Source organism: Schistocerca piceifrons, chromosome 11 (genome assembly GCF_021461385.2).
Source record: "Schistocerca piceifrons isolate TAMUIC-IGC-003096 chromosome 11, iqSchPice1.1, whole genome shotgun sequence".
Lineage (NCBI taxonomy): Eukaryota > Metazoa > Arthropoda > Insecta > Orthoptera > Acrididae > Schistocerca > Schistocerca piceifrons.
The window spans coordinates 9016575-9033646 of NC_060148.1; the positions used below are offsets into that span (position 1 = coordinate 9016575).

The 17072-nt window shown below is 40.7% G+C and overlaps 1 protein-coding gene across 1 annotated transcript in view; it reads right to left on the reverse strand.

Moving 5' to 3' along the window:
• LOC124720206 overlaps window positions 1-17072 on the reverse strand; it is a 209286-nt gene that overhangs the window by 15814 nt on the left and 176400 nt on the right. Inside the window, exons 8-9 of the mRNA XM_047245529.1 lie at window positions 11689-11917; window positions 8169-8424 (exon numbers count right to left, since the gene is read on the reverse strand). Of these exons, the coding sequence (XP_047101485.1) occupies window positions 8169-8424; window positions 11689-11917 (485 nt within the window). The remainder of the gene's footprint in view (window positions 1-8168; window positions 8425-11688; window positions 11918-17072) is intronic.

A 17072-nucleotide genomic window follows, 5' to 3' on the forward strand; every position in this document is an offset into this window, starting at 1 on the left:
GAGAGAGAGAGAGAGAGAGAGAGAGAGAATCTCAACATAGTCACAATGTTCACTCATTGGCAGTATCTAACTGTGAGTTTAAAAAATGCAGGAAGCCTGAAATTAACAACAAAAATTATGCATTTTATCATTTTGTGATTGCCTAGCAGGTAAATGAGATACAGGCAAGAAAAGTTAGTGAAAAATTTGTAAATTATTAGGGCTGCATTCAAGCTCAGGCTTTCAGATATTTCTGGTAAATTCCAGATTCTTTCCTAGTTGGTAAGAAATAGTACTGCACCAGCTTTATTCGAAGCTTCACGTCTTGATTTTCCACCATCGTCAGACTTCTTACAGCCAGTACCTTCACTGTTCTACATGTCATGACATTTCACCCGAACCCTCTTCTTGGCAAGTAGTACCTTGTGTCCTGTTTGGCATTTCTATCATGAACCAGCATATTTCAGTCATTATATAGCACATTCATTCTTGTTGAAAGCCACAGCGAGTAATCCATTAGGCATCTATTTTATAATCGTGAAAGTAACTCTGACTGTCACCTTTTGACCCCTGAACCACTAATTTGAATTTAATGAAATCTGAACTTTGAGGACTAACACAGGCTAATTAAAAAATTATATTAGTAGGCAGAGGGGATAACAGTGTATTAAGGCAGCAAAAGGTTTGTTGGAATTTGTAAATTCGTGGTAAGATCTTATGGGACCAAACTGCTTAGGTCATCAGTCCCTACGCTTACACATGACTTAATCTAACTTAAACTAACTTACGCTATGGACAACACACACCCCCAAGCCCGAGGGAGGAATCGAACCTCCGACGGAGGAGGCGCGCAGACCAAGACAAGACCCCTCAGACCGTGCGGCAAGTTTGTTGGAAATATGCTCTTTTGCAGTATTTAGCACAGGTGATCTCGACAAAAGTGCTTATCCTTTACATTTCACCAATAATCACCATTTTTCATTGTGTCTGCCACAGTGAATCTAAAAGACAAAAAATGGTGATTGTGAGTGAACCACAGAAGATAAACATAATTATTCTCGCAGTCACTTTTGTAGATTTTCCAAGATCTATATTTTAGTAAGACATCAAATTATGTACCACTTGATTAGGCAGCATGTTGCTGCCAGCACACTCTTTAGTTTATATAACAGATTACCTTTAAATCACTGAACAAACTTTCATCAAACATACGTCATGACAATCCTGATTAAGCTAGCCTTCCAATAGATGTAAAAACTGCATTGAAACCGATGTATCTGTGTTGGAGATGTCCTGTCACGAACACAGACAGACATTATCACGTAACGCCTGACTTAGCGCGATGGGGCAGTGGAGGGGCTGCACACATTGCAAGCTGTGCTTCTTCGATATTTATTCATCATAACAATTCTACTGGGACACGAACAAAGCTGTGGGTGTCTGTAATCAAAGTATGTTTTTAATATGTGTATCATATGTGAAAATGACTGCAATAAAACAAACCTGTGTGTGCGTGTGTGTGGGCGCGCGCGCATGAGTGGGAGGGGGGTGGGGGCACATGCCATGTGCATTTATTTTAAAATTATTCTTACACAGAGCATGTTCACCCTCCTGTTCCTTGTGGCCCCCCACAGATTCGAATCCACAGAATTTTTGTAAAATTTTATCTATATTAGCTGGTATGTCATTTTCCCTCAGAACTATTAAACTGAACTTTCTAGCACCTAGAATAACTCTAACACCTTCATCTTTCATTTTGACAAAGTCCTACTGTTTGATCGCTCAACAATTCCTCAAGCAAGCCTTTTGTTTTTACATCTTTCTTCTTAGAAAATGGGACAACATCAGATTTCCTGGAAAAAAGTTCTAGCTCTTTAAATTTCAATTTGTACTCAAAACACTTCACTAGATCTGCTATGTCTGGAAACAATTTTCTATTTTGAATTAACAGTCTCTTCAGCTCATTCTTTTTCTAGCTTTTATACCCCCTATATTCTCAGTTTTCTTTTTCATCTCCAATAACACTTTCATCTTCCTCTATGCTCAGGCACTGTGGCTATCCATATTTGAAAACAAGTTTAGTATCTCAAAACAACGACTTTTCTTTCTTCTTGACTACAGAGGTCACTGCAGTTTTAAACACTGATAATTTATATGAAGCCATATTTAAGTAACACTCTTTTAAATAAGAAGTATTTAAAAATTTTTGATTTACAAAGCTCAATAAAAGTGTGTCAATGATAGTTAAAAAACAGAATTTCCTGAGATTTTACAAAATTTCCTAAATTCCTTGAGATTTCCTTTATTTTTCCAGATAAAATGTAACACCCTGAGAACGTCAGGTTTTCCAGAAGAATTGCCACTATGCCAGGTCATCCATGTACTACTAAAAATTTACAATCAAACTGCTGTCACATCAATTCAACAGTTTATAACACTTCTTGCTTAACATCTTTCCAGTAGATCCTATAATTCCGATTCCTGAAACATGCATAATTACTATTCCTTCTCTGTTTTTAATAGCCTCACAAAACACCTGGGAATCTCCATTTAATTCATTCCTATGGTCTTGTAAACATATAACAGGTACTCCTTAAATATTAGCTAAATGGACGATGATGCCATACTTCATTACCACTTACCATACTGTCCTCTTACGTAACAGCCACATGTGGTGGCCGCACAGTCAGGGGTGCCTTGTCACGGTTCGTGCTGCTCTCCACGTCGGAGGTTCGAGCCGTACCCCGAGCATGGTGTGTGTGTGTGTGTGTGTGTGTGTGTGTGTGTGTGTGTGTGTGTGTGTGTGTGTGTGTGATCCTTAGCGTAAGTTAGATTACGTAGATTACTTAACTTTATTAATCCAATACAAACAAGTTCATCTCCAGATCAATAATCAATGAAAAGTAATTTTTTTAACTCTTCTTACCATTGCTCATAATCATCAAAGACATGGTCTCCTCTTCCCTTGTCAGTTATTTTGGCAAACAGTTAATCACACTAAAACTTGTTGCCTCCAAATATGTTGTCAGCTCACTGTTTCTCCTCGTAACTCCAACATGAACTCAACTGATGCCTTTGTGCCAGTCTTCAATATTTACATTTAGCAACTCTGTTCTGCAAGCTTCCCATTTGCTGCCATCCAAAATGGCACTGTAAGCAGCCGTGTCTTCCGACTCGTCTAAGTCCCGTCTGCTTAATGGCGACCGCTTTCTTGTCATTTTTTCACACAGTACAATTTCTTGATACATTGCAGTGCATGAAATGTAAATGAGAAATCAAAATTTTATTTAAACTTAGAGCAGAAGGTTCTTATTTCATTCTCGAATTATTGTAGTTTATATCTGAAGGACGGTCACACGTGATGCACCCTTTTGCACCTACATCTACATCTATACTATGCAAATCACCATAAGGTCCACGGCAGAGGGTACGTGCCATTATACCAGTTATTAGGGTTTCTTCTTCTTCCATCCACGTATGGAACATGAGGAGAATGATTGTTTGAATGTCTCTGTGCATCCAGTAATTATTCTAATCTTATCCTCACTATGCATATGTGCGAGGTACATAGGTGGTTGTAATGTATTTACGGTCTTCATTTACAGCCGGTTCTTGAAACTTTGTTAATAGACTTTGTTAGCATAGTTTACATCTACCTTCAAGAGCTTTCTACTTCAGTCTCTGTGACACTCTCCTGTGGATCAAACAAACCTGTGACCATTCATGCTGCCCTGCTCTGTGTATGTTCAATATCCCTTGTTAGCCCTGTCTGGTACAGGTTCCACACGCTTGAGCAATATTCTAGAACTGGTCGCACGAGTGGTTTGTAAGTAATCTCTTTCGTAAAGTGATTGCACTTCTCCAGAATTCTACCAAATGACCAAAGCCTACCACCTGCTTTACCCACAGTAAGCCTATCTGATCATTCCATTTCATTTCCATAGAAGGTGTTACACTCAGGTATTTGTGTGAGTTGGCCGATTCCAACAGAGGCTCACTGATATTATAGTCACAGGATACTACTTTTTTATTTTGTGAACTGCACAATTTTATATTTCTGAACATTTAATGCAAGTTGTCAATCTTTGCACCACTTAGATCTGACTGCATATTTATGCTTCTCTCAGCTAGTACTTCATTATAGATAACTTCATCACCCACAAAGAGTCTGAGATTACTATTAATATTGTCAGCAAAGTCATTAAGGTACAACATGAACAGCAAGGGTCCAAACACATTACCCTGGGGTACATCCAAAATTACTGACAGTAAGTGCAGGTGGTGTACCGAGTCAAACGCTTTTCAGAAATCAAAAAATACTGCATCTACTTGACTGCCTCGATCTAAAGCTTTCAGTACGTCATGTGAGAAAAGTGAGAGTTGGGTTTCACATGACCGATGTTTTCAGACTCCATGCTGGTTGGCACTGAGGTCATACCATTCAAGATACACCATTACATTTGAGCTTGGAGCATGTTCTGCAACAAATCAATATCAAGGATATTAGATGGCAGTTTTGCGGATCACTTCTACTACCCTTCTTGTAGACGTGTGTCCTTGTGTATGGCAAATCACATGGTCAACAATCCTCGTATCTCATAAACAATTCAAAATATGGAAATGAGGTTATTTTTGGAAATGACAGCAAGCAATGAAGGCATGCATGTTGTGTAATACATACTCGAAACCTTTTTATTCAAAAAGATATGAAAGTAACATGTCCGCAATGGTAAGAGAACAGCAACTCAGGATGCATTCAGACATTCACATCACTATATGAAAATCCACTCAGCACATGTATACATATCCACAAAACATGGGGAATGGTGAGCAGGACATGTATCATACCCGTTGCAGTAAAAGCGTTAAGTGCTCTGAAATCACACAGCTTGAAATGCATCGGAACTGACCTGGATTTTGATGTCTTGTCGTTGGTAGCAGCATTCTTCATCAGCCCACAACTGAAAGTTTAAATGACGTGGCATGGTGTTTGCTCAAAGGTTTACACAATACCATTTAGATGGCACACATATTTTATTCCTGTCAAAGTTCAGTTATTACGTGCGGTGGCCAGCTTATATATTACGAACAAATTGTAAGTGCAAGTATTCAGATTAGAACCAACAATAGCCTGTCACACTTGCAGTTGAGTGGTGAAGTCGACTCTTCTTTTTTGGGGCACCAAAAACACAGATCACATTTACATAGGATCGACAAAGTTTGTATTAAGCACTGTCTTGCAGTAATTCATTGGAGTACCATGCACTCTAGCAATTCAATTAATTCAGAACCTAATGAGCATTACCCTGTCCACCAATACCTCACTTCAATGATTGCCATTCCACACTTCATTAAACACAATACAGTCCAGTGAAAATGTCCATTAAATGAGTTTACACAGTTCACTCAAAAGTTATTAAACATTAAGAGTTCTTGAGACTCACAGTAAACAGTGAACATATTTTTGCATACAGATTGAACATATTTGTTGTGCCAGTCAACAATGAGTGCGCACCCAAACATAGGTCTCCTTCATGAACTTACAAACTGCAAATTGGCAATTTTGGGTGACGTTGGACAACTTATAGATGCGCAAAAGAATAAAGCATTATTTTATAAACTACAAGAACTAAAGTGATTTTGATTTATAGAAAATGTTGTTGGTCAGAAATTAAAAAAAAAAAAATTACATGGACACCATTATCCTTCCCAATGTGAATTCCCTTGTTTACATGTAGGAGCAGCATATTGAAAATTATTTGCAAATTACAAGAAGTTAATAATTAGTGATTTGATTTATTAGTGTTTAATCTCATCCTGACACAAAAATTAAAGTAACAAAAATATGTAGTCAAAGTTTGGAATCTAACACTGGTCCTGACAGAATCTGCGATGTAAAATGGCACTGCATACAAACTTCAGTTTAATTATTTCAGGAGACAAAAAGTTCTTAGTAATTTAAAATACTTTAAGGAAAGTCAGATTGCTTCATCTTCATATGTTGTTGGTCCCTTTTTTTCAAATATTTACATTCACGTCTGAAATAACAACACTACTGACGACCCACAGCTGAACGAAATATTTTTAAATTTTTTCACTGATTGAATTCTTTGAAATCAGCTGCACTAGGGACGCCTCAACTACCCAACAGTTACACATGAAAATTTGTGCTGGACCAGGACTCTAAGCCATATTTCCCTCTTCTTGTGATCGGTCAGATCAACCATTTCAGCTATCCATACAAGCTCCCTGTACCAATTAAAACCTCCAAATGTACCTGTCTACATCCTTATATTGTAGACCACTATATTCATCACCTAATGCTCACAACATTACTCGGATTCTCGCAACCGGGAGAATGGGACAACGAGGGATTGAGGTGATCGATTTAGTGAACTACGATATAAGGATACAGACGGTGTGACATATGTAGGTTACAGTCAGTCTGGGGAGTGTGCACGGACAGCAGAACTGGTCGAGGTGACCAGTCACAAGAAGTGGGAAATCTGGCTTCACGTCACGTGTCACTGTTGGGCAGTAGACCTAGCTGTAATGAAGCTAACGTCAAGGAATTCTCAGTCAGTGAATTCCTACAGCTGTGGATAGTTATTCGCGAGTGTTCTTTCAGACACACATGTACGTAAAACGTGCCTAGGCAGCCACGCGACAGTAACACTGGTCTCGATTCATCGTTTTCTCATTCTCACTGTTGTGAGAATTCTTGTAACATCCCAAGCAATAGCTGATGAATACAGTGGACCATCATGTAAGGATGTGGACTGTTTACGGAGGTTTCGGTCAGTCCAGGCAGTGTGCACAGATAGCCGAATGGATTACTGGAAGTGTCCGCGATAAGTGAAAATACAGGATCGAATCCTGATCCATGAAAAATTTTCACACGTCGTTACAGTGTATTAAGCCTATACTGAATGCAGATAATGTCAACAGATTTGCAGTCAGTGGTAAAATTTCAAAAAGCTCATATGCTTCTTCGTCTTGCCAACTGTAGCACTGACTTTTAAATGATTGTAGCCTTTGATTAACATGCTCTATAGCCAAACTAATGGTGCCAAAATAATCAGAAAACTAATATAAGAATCTGAATAACAAACTTAAGTGAAATGAAACCTAAATAAGAACTTGAGAATTTCATCTAGTTGTCACATGATCTAGGTTTTACATGATAAATGCATTGAAAATAAGAAAATTATCAACAAAAAATATGGTTATTTATGGGAGTAGAAATAACACAATAGATGGGCAGAATAACCAGTGTCTTCTCTAACATTCCCAATAGTCTTTCACTAAAACATCATCATCTTCCTTCTAGGGGTTCCCTGTCGAGTTCATGAAGAATCTCTGTAATACATTCCTCTATATAATGTTTTCCTCTATGTTAAGTCCACTTCCCTGGGGCACTCCCGACAACACCCTCGTCTCCGACGAACACTCGCCCTCGAGGACAACAAACTGGGTTCTATTACTTAAGAAGTCTTCGAGCCACTCACATATATGTGAAACTATTCCGTATGCTCGTATATTCCTTAACAACCAGCAACAGAGCACCGTGTCAGATATGGAATCTACTTTAAGTGACTTCAACCCCAAGTCAATTAAGAGAGAGACCTTGAGGTCATAAACTCTAGCAAATGATTTTCCACGAACTTAACATTTATGTGGCTTTACTCCAGAGTGCATGATACATGGTTCTTGAGGTAATCAAAAGCAAAGGATATACAGCATAAATTACATTTGTATGGTTTTGTATGTGCATGCAATGTAGAAAGTAATTTAGATTTCTTTTAGCAGAGAGAGCAGTTATTGGGTCGACAAGGAAGTACCTGTGATGTATGATCAATGTAACTGACTTGTTCATATGAACTGTTACCACTGACTGCATAGAAGGAACACGCATGTCGTCTCTTGAGCTGAAAATACGTTTGCACAAATCACTTGAGCTACATTACATTCACAGTGTCAGCAAATGTGTGTGCTGTCAGAGTCCTGTCATACTCTTTCATCCTCAAATGCTTATTGGGTCAAAATCAGTGAGAAACAGTTCACTTACAACTAAATCAATTCTCCACAACACACCAGATGGTGTGTGGTGGAGTATCTACACCATCACAGTATCTGCAAACATGTGACAGTGGTTCTACACTAGCAACGTGAATAAAGACATGCATTACGAGGCAGTATTTTGATGAAACACTCTGTGGGCATGAACTGCAGGTGAATACAGAAAAGTTATGGTCCATCATGCTCACATTATCTGTACTGCAGAGGAAATTATCCTCTTGTGTTGTAATTCCTTGTGCTGGAACACAGTAACTCCCGAAGTGTGTCGACACCTCTTGCGGCATCACCAATTCATCGTGGGTCACATTCTGAAGATTACTTTCTTCAAATGAAGCACTGTCATTCTCATCAGAAATCTGAGTACACCTGAAACATCAAGATAATAAAAAGAAGAAAATTTACAAAAAATACAGATCAACAAAACTATTCTATCAAGAGTATATTAATTACTGCAGAGAAATAGCTTCATGTGACCGTAAAAAATAATGATTTTGCTATTTCACCAAACTACAAACACATTTATACACAGAATAGAACCTTTATTGTGAGACAGGTTCCCGAAGAAACTAGATGTGAGTTTACTACAGAATAGTATAAGGGACAGTCAAATGAAAATGAGGCAGATGGAAAGAAGTATGTAAGCTGTTTATTATTTCAAAGGCAATCACCACAATTCTTCTCGCATTTATCCCACTGTGTGACAAGACGGTCAAATGCCTTCATAGTAAAATGTTTGTTGTTGTCTACAGAACTGTCATGGTACCAAGACACGCACCTCTTTGTTCAAAGCAAATCAATAGCCAAGATCATCATCTTTCAGAGTTCCAAAAATAGAAAAATCGCGTGAGGAGGGATCGGCACTGTATTGCGTGTGTGAGGGCTTCCCAGCAAAACTTCTGCAGTGTACTCTAAACAACTCTGGCAAAATGTTTCATGGACCTATGTAACATACTATCTGTCTTCTTTTAGTAAGCGATTCCCTACTGTGTTTCGCTGACGAATGTCCAAGTCTCACGCTATGTATGCATGCTGTTCGAATGGCTCTGAGCACTATGGGACTTAACATCTATGGTCATCAGTCCCCTAGAACTTCGAACTACTTAAACCTAACTAACCTAAGGACATCACACAACACCCAGCCATCACGAGGCAGAGAAAATCCCTGACCCCGCCGTGAATCGAACTCGGGAACCCGGCCGCGGGAAGCGAGAACGCTACCGCATGACCATGAGCTGTGGACTATGCATGCTGTTATTGTATTTCTTTTCTATTCTGCTGGGCCAACAAGACTTATATTTCAAGTATCATTTTGATATTCAAGAATTTATAGCCAGGAATAAGAAATATCTGTTATTTTCTTCTCATTTTTGATGTTATTTTATTGCCGATTATTATTTTATTTTCTGACAAGTGTGATACTAAGATTTTGATTGCTAATGTTTTAAGCACCATTTGTTCCTTTTTTATGTACAAAACAAAAATATATTTATCAATTACATCATATTTACTCATGTCACAGATCACAAATCTTTGTTACTGGGATGGAAAGAAATCATTTTCATCAAATTGTTCCAATCAGATCAATTAAAGAAATATTAATTCTGTAACCACATATAATGGAAAGTATTTCCAAACTAAAACACTGCCGTAATATCAATGTTCTCTCTGCAGAAACTATACTGCCAATCTGCCCATACTTCAGTGTAGTGGGAAAGGAAGTGACTGGGTCTTCTTTCAAACACTGATGAATTGCCAATAAACAAGAGTAAACATCTGTGGACATGCGACATCCTGCAAATGCGTTTCTGGCAGTAAAAGTGATTTGCTTATATATTTGTTCATTTTTTTCTGTTTTATGACTGATGTTTATGATGACTGCCGGTCCATTGCACAGCCAATATCTAAGTTGAAAGGTGTCAATTTGGTTGTGCATTGCTGTTGCCACTGAATCTAAACCCATAAATAACTATCAGTCATCAGCGACTCTTCGGGCTTTCCCAGCAGGTACGACCAATATATAGCTCTAGAATGTGCTGTCAAATTGGCTTTCGTGTATATTACAATACTTCTTTGAAGCAACTACTTATCATCAGGTGGTATCTGTTGTTGCTGCTGGCAAGCAACAACTGCCGCTTATTGCGCGACGTTATGGTTTGAAGGTGTTTAGGAAACAAGGAGAAAAATAGGAAAGGTCATGGCAACAATGGACACATTGGCTTGTGTAACAAACCCTCTTGTCTTGATCTTGCCCAAACAACACATTTTTAAAATATGCACTATGTGATCAAAAAAATCCGGACATCCACAAAAACATACATTTTTCATATTAGGTGCATTGTGCTGCCACCTACTGCCAGGTACTCCATATCAGCGACCTGAGCAGTCATTAGACATCGTGAGAGAGCAGAATGGGGCGCTCCACGGAACTCACGCACTTAGAACGTGGTCAGGTGACTGGGTGTCACTTGTGTCATACGTCTGTGCGTAAGATTTCCACACTCCTAAACATCCTTAGGTCCACTGTTTCCGATGTGATAGTGAAGTGGAAACGTGAGAGGACACGTACAGCACAAAAGCGTACAGGCCGACCTCGTCTGTTGACTGACGGAGACTGCCGACAGTTGAAGAGGGTCGTAATGTGTAATAGGCAGACACCTATCCAGACCATCATACAGGAATTCCAAACTGCACCAGGATCCACTGCAAGTACTGTGACAGTTAGGTGGGAGATGAGAAAACTTTGATTTCATGGTCGAGCGGCTGCTCGTAAGCCACATCACGCTGGTAAATGCCAAACGAAGCCTCGCTTGGCGTAAGGAGCGTAAACAATGGACGATTGTAAAGTGGGAAAACGTTGTGTGGTGTAACAAATCACGGTACACAATGTGGCAGTCCGCTGGCAGGGTTTGGGTATGGCGAATGCCCGGTGAACGTCATCTGCCAGCGTGTGTAGTGCCTACAGTAAAATTCGGAGGCGGTGGTGTTACGGTGTGGTCGTGTTTTTCACAGAGGGGGCTTGCACCCCTTGTTGTTCAGCGTAGCACTTTCACAGCACAAGACAACAGTGATGTTTTAAGCACCCTCTTGTTTTACACCGTTGAAGACCAATTCGGGGATGGTGACTGCACCTTTCAACACGATCGAGCACCTGTTCATAATGCACGGCCTGTGACAGAGTGGTTACACGACAATAACATCCTTACAATGGACTGGTCTGTAGTGTCGTGACCTGAATCCTATACAACACTTTTGCGCTGCCTTTCCCAGAAAAACCTTCCAGCACCTGACTGAACGTATGCCTGCAAGAGTGGAAGCTGTCATCAAGGCTAAAGGTGGGCCAACACCACACTGAATTCCAGCATTACCGATGGAGGGCACCAAGAACTTGTAAGTCTTTTTCAGCCAGGTGTCTGGATAGTTTTGATCACATAGTGTAGTTGTATGAATGCTCTGTACAACATTGAAACACCACCTTAACTATGGTATTTTTTTATTAATGCAGTCTTGAAATTTTGTAGTCTGACTGGGTATCAAGAATTTTAAAGAATTGGAGATGAACAAAAACGTGATGCAAAATCTGAGGTTTCTGAGGATACGGTCACACTACAGTCTGGTGAGCTGCTCTCGTACCTGGTGTAGTGCGGGTAGGTGGGGAGTGGAACGGTGCTGCCTCCAGTCTCCAGCAGCTGGGGCTGCTCCGACACGCCAGCGTGGTGTTGTGGCTGGTGGGGTCGGTGGCTGTGGTGTCGGAGCTGGCTGTGGCGCAGACACACCGACGCTGCCGAGCCCCTGTGGAACGGCTGCTTCACGCCCCGGGAGCGGCATTTTCTGTTCTCCAACATGTCGCCATGTTGTGGATCTGCAACAGACAAACACAGTAACGTAACCGTCCGGTGAGCAGTTCGTCGAAGCACACACCACCGGGGCATCCGCCGTCTCTGAACATAAAATAATATAGGTTTATGGTCTCTTCTACAATTATCAGCCAACTCATGTTGCCAAAACACATACACAAACTTCCTACTCATCATTACCAGAAAAAGTGTTCAAGTTTGATGTCCAGCTCGTTCCTTTACAACCAATGGATCACAGACTCCTCTGCCTAGAGCCCGTTGGAGGGCCAACTGCACTGTCTGGAAAAATTTTCACGGCCAATGGTGGGGAGGAGGGAGTCCTGACGTTCGTCCAGTGCTGCCTCTTTATTCTACTTGATGCCTCTGCCATTTTCTCACCAGAGCTTTCAGAGTGTATTTTTACAAACTCCAGATCTTATGCAGACCTGGACAAACCAAGGAGCTGTTCCACAACAACATCATTCTGCGATTCAGCCATCACCGAGACAGTGAAACATTAAGTACACCACAATTTTGTTAACTGAGACAGTGTGGTGTCACAAGGCTTAGGCCTGTCCCACCCCTCATTAAATCGACCAAGACTTATACGAAAAATTGTAAGAACAGTTATTATTATTATGTTCTTTAAGTTTGTTTTTGGGTTTTCAGAAATACTGTGGGAAGAAAGTTTATTTATGTTGCAGATAACGTGGAAGGCGTTGCCCGACGATCACGACGCAAGTTCGACGTAGTGGCAAGTGAGCGAGGAATAAAACGAATGCTGCAAACTACCGCGAGCCACGGAAGAGCCCGGGCCGCCAGGGCGAAGAACTTCCTAGGTCGTCGTCGGACAACGTCAAAGGAAGAGGCATTCTGCTTTCTCTTTGCAAACAGATCGATTGAGTCTCGAAAGGTTCGTGTAAAACGTATAGGCAGGTGACACATTAGGTGTGACCCGATGCCTGTAATGCTTCCACAGTTATTAAAAAGTTCTTAAATGGCAAAAACAAAAGTTCATCATTTATATAGATAAAAAGTAGTAAAGATAGAGGAAAGGAAGGGTTGCGGCGTCAGAACAAAAAGTGATACATCACTCAGCAACGAAGAAGCATGTAAACCGCGGGCATTGCGTGGTGAAAACAAATCAACTAACAAAATAGTAAGTCTATAACAAAGCATAAAGCCACATAACACTGCAACAGTTGTAACCAACTGAGCTCTGCACGGGATATGGCGTTGGGAAAAATAGGTCAAGAACACACTGATCTGAAAGCAACAGATGAAGTGGGCAGAAGACCAGTAGTCAACACCTGGGCGGCCACCACCACCACCACCACCACCACCACCACCAGTCAACTCCTCTAGTGGCAAGCAACTGGTGCACCCACTGGGGCCTCAGCACAGGAGTCTGCAGTCTAGCAGATGCTTGTGACAATACAATACCGGATTTGGCTGATGGCCAGAGATTTCATCGATGAAATTCCCTAAGAAAGCCTGCATTCACTTCTTTACAGGTTGTTAGTCTGCATTCTCTTCAGATTCTTCTTAAGCCTTGTTTACTCTGGATTGAATGGGAGTGAGTACAAGGATATGAGCATCAGCAACAATTCACTTTCATCTGTGAAGAAGCATTTACACTAGACAAAATGGAAGATAAAGCTGATAAATCAGTACAGTATTGTTTTGGTGCTTATAATTGTCACACACAATATACCACTGTACAAAGAGACACACGGGCCAAGACTTTGATATCCAGATACGACTATTTTAGATGGCGGATTCAAAAAAGAAGAATTTAGGTGTCTGAATCTGTACATAAGGGTGAAACGCACGAAGATAGTGCGCGTAACACAGAATCACAGATTCAGCCTTCCTTAGCATTATTCCAACACTATCCATGTATACCTCCCCCCATGAACCATGGACCTTGCCATTGGTGGGAAGGCTTGCGTGCCTCAACGATACAGATAGCCGTACTGTAGGTGCAACCACAATGGAGGGGTATCTGTTGAGAGACCAGACAAACGTGTGGTTCCTGAAGAGGGGCAGCAGCCTTTTCAGTAGTTGCAGGGGCAACAGTCTGGATGATTGGCTGATCTGGCCTTGCAACACTAACCAAAACGGCCTTGCTGTGCTGGTACTGCGAACAGCTGAAAGCAAGGGGAAACAACAGCCGTAATATTTCCCGAGGGCATGCAGCTTTACTGTACGGTTAAATGATGATGGCGTCCTCTTGGGTAAAATATTCCGGAGGTAAAATAGTCCCCCATTCGGATCTCCAGGCGGGGACTAGTCAAGAGGATGTCGTTATCAGGAGAAATAAAACTGGCGTTCTACGGATCGGAGCGTGGAATGTCAGATCCCTTAATCGGGCAGGTAGGTTAGAAAATTTAAAAAGAGAAATGGATAGGTTAAAGTTAGATACAGTGGGAATTACTGAAGTTCGGTGGCAGGAGGAACAAGACTTATGGTCAGGTGACTACAGGGTTATAAATACAAAATCAAATAGGGGTAATGCAGGAGTAGGTTTAATAATGAATAAACCAATAGGAGTGCGGGTAAGCTACTACAAACAGCATAGTGAACGCATTATTGTGGCCAAGATAGACACAAAGCCCATGCCTACTACACTAGTACAAGTTTATATGCCAACTAGCTCTGCAGATGGCGAAGAAATTGAAGAAATGTATGATCAGATAAAAGAAATTATTCAGGTAGTAAAGGGAGACGAAAATTTAATAGTCATGGGTGATTGGAATTCAACAGTAGAAAAAGGGAGAGAAGGAAACATAGTAGGTGAATATGGATTGGGGCTAAGAAATGAAAGAGGAAGCTGTCTATTAGAATTTTGCACAGAGCATAACTTAATCATAGCTAACACTTGGTTCAAGAATCATAAAAGAAAGTTGTATACATGGAAGAATCCTGGAGATACTAAAAGGTATCAGATAGATTACATAATGGTAAGACAGAGATTTAGGAACCAGGATTTAAATTGTAGGACATTTCCAGGGGCAGATGTGGACTCTGACCGCAATCTATTGGTTATGAACTGTAGATTAAAACTGAAGAAATTGGAAAAAGGTGGGGATTTAAGGAGATGGGACCTGGATAAACTGACTAAACCAGAAGTTGTATAGAGTTTCAGGGAGAGCATAAGGGAACAATTGACAGGAATGGGGGAAAGAAATACAGTAGAAGATGAATGGGTAGCTCTGAGGGATGAAGTAGTGAAGGCAGCAGAGGATCAAGTAGGTAAAAAGACGAGGGCTAATAGAAATCCTTGGGTAACAAGAAATATTGAATTTAATTGATGAAAGGAGAAAATATAAAAATGCAGTAAATGAAGCAGGGAAAAAGGAATACAAACGACTCAAAAATGAGATCGATAGGAAGTGCAAAATGGCTAAGCAGGCATGGCTAGAGGACAAATGTAGGGATGTGGAGGCTTATCTCACTAGGGGTAAGATAGATACAGCCTACAGGAAAATTAAAGAGACCTTTGGAGAATGGAGAACCACTTGTATGAATATCAAGAGCTCAGATGGAAACCCAGTTCTAAGCAAAGAGGGGAAAGCAGAAAGGTGGAAGGAGTATATAGAGGGTCTATACAAGGGCGATGTACTTGAGGACAATATTATGGAAATGGAAGAGGATGTAGATGAAGATGAAATGGGAGATACGATACTGTGTGAAGAGTTTGACAGAGCACTGAAAGACCTGAGTCGAAACAAGGCCCCGGGAGTAGACGACATTCCATTTGAACTACTGACGGACGGCCTTGGGAGAGCCAGTCCTGACAAAACTCTACCATCTGGTGAGCAAGATGTACGAGACAGGAGGAATACCCTCAGACTTCAAGAAGAACATAATAATCCCAATCGCAAAGAAAGGAGGTGTTGACAGATGTGAAAATTACCGAACTGTCAGTTTAATAAGTCACAGGTGCAAAATATTAACACGAATTATTTACAGACGAATGGAAAAACTGATTGAAGCCGACCTCGGGGAAGATCAGTTTGGATTCTGTAGAAATGTTGGAACACGTGAGGCAATACTGACCTTACGACTTATCTTAGAAGAAAGATGAAGGAAAGGCAAACCTATGTTTCTAGCATTTGTAGACTTAGAGAAAGCTTTTGACAATGTTGACTGGAATACTCTCTTTCAAATTCTAAAGGTGGCAGGGGTAAAATACAGGGAGCGAAAGGCTATTTACAATATGTACAGAAACCAGATGGGTAGCTCTGAGGGATGGAGTAGTGAAGGCAGCAGAGGATCAAGTAGGTAAAAAGTGGTTGAGAAGGGAGTGAGACAGGGTTGTAGCCTCTCCCCGATGTTATTCAATCTGTATATTGAGCAAGCAGTAAAGGAAACAAAAGAAAAAATTGGAGTAGGTATTAAAATCCAGGGAGAAGAAATAAAAACCTTGAGGTTCGCCGATGACATTGTAATTCTGTCAGAGACGGCAAAGGACTTGGAAGAGCAGTTGAATGGAATGGACAGTGTCTTGAAAGGAGGATGTAAGATGAACATCAACAAAAGCAAAACAAGGAAATGGAATTTAGTCGAATTGAGTCGGGTGATGCTGAGGGAATTAGATTAGGAAATGAGACGCTTAAAGTAGTAAAGCAGTTCTGCTATTTGGGGAGCAAAATAACTGATGATGGTAGAAGTAGAGGGGATATAAAATGTAGACTGGCAATGGCAAGGAAAGAGTTTCTGAAGAAGAGAAATTTGTTAACATCGAGTATAGATTTAAGTGTCAGGAAGTCGTTTCTGAAAGTATTTATATGGAGTGTAGCCATGTATGGAAGTGAAACATGGACAATAAATAGTTTGGACAAGAAGAGAATAGAAGCTTTCGAAATGTGGTGCTACAGAAGAATGTTGAAGATTAGATCGGTAGATCATGTAACTAATGAGGAAGTACTGAATAGGATTGGGGAGAAGAGGAGTTTGTGACACAACTTGACAAGAAGAAGGGACCGGTTGGTAGGACATGTTCTGAGGCATCAAGGGATCACAAATTTAGCATTGGAGGGCAGCGTGGAGGGTAAATATCGTAGAGGGAGACCAAGAGATGAATACACTAAGCAGATTCAGAAGGATGTAGGTTGCAGTAGGTACTGGGAGATGAAGGAGCTTCCACAGGATAGGGTAGCATGGAGAGCTGCATCA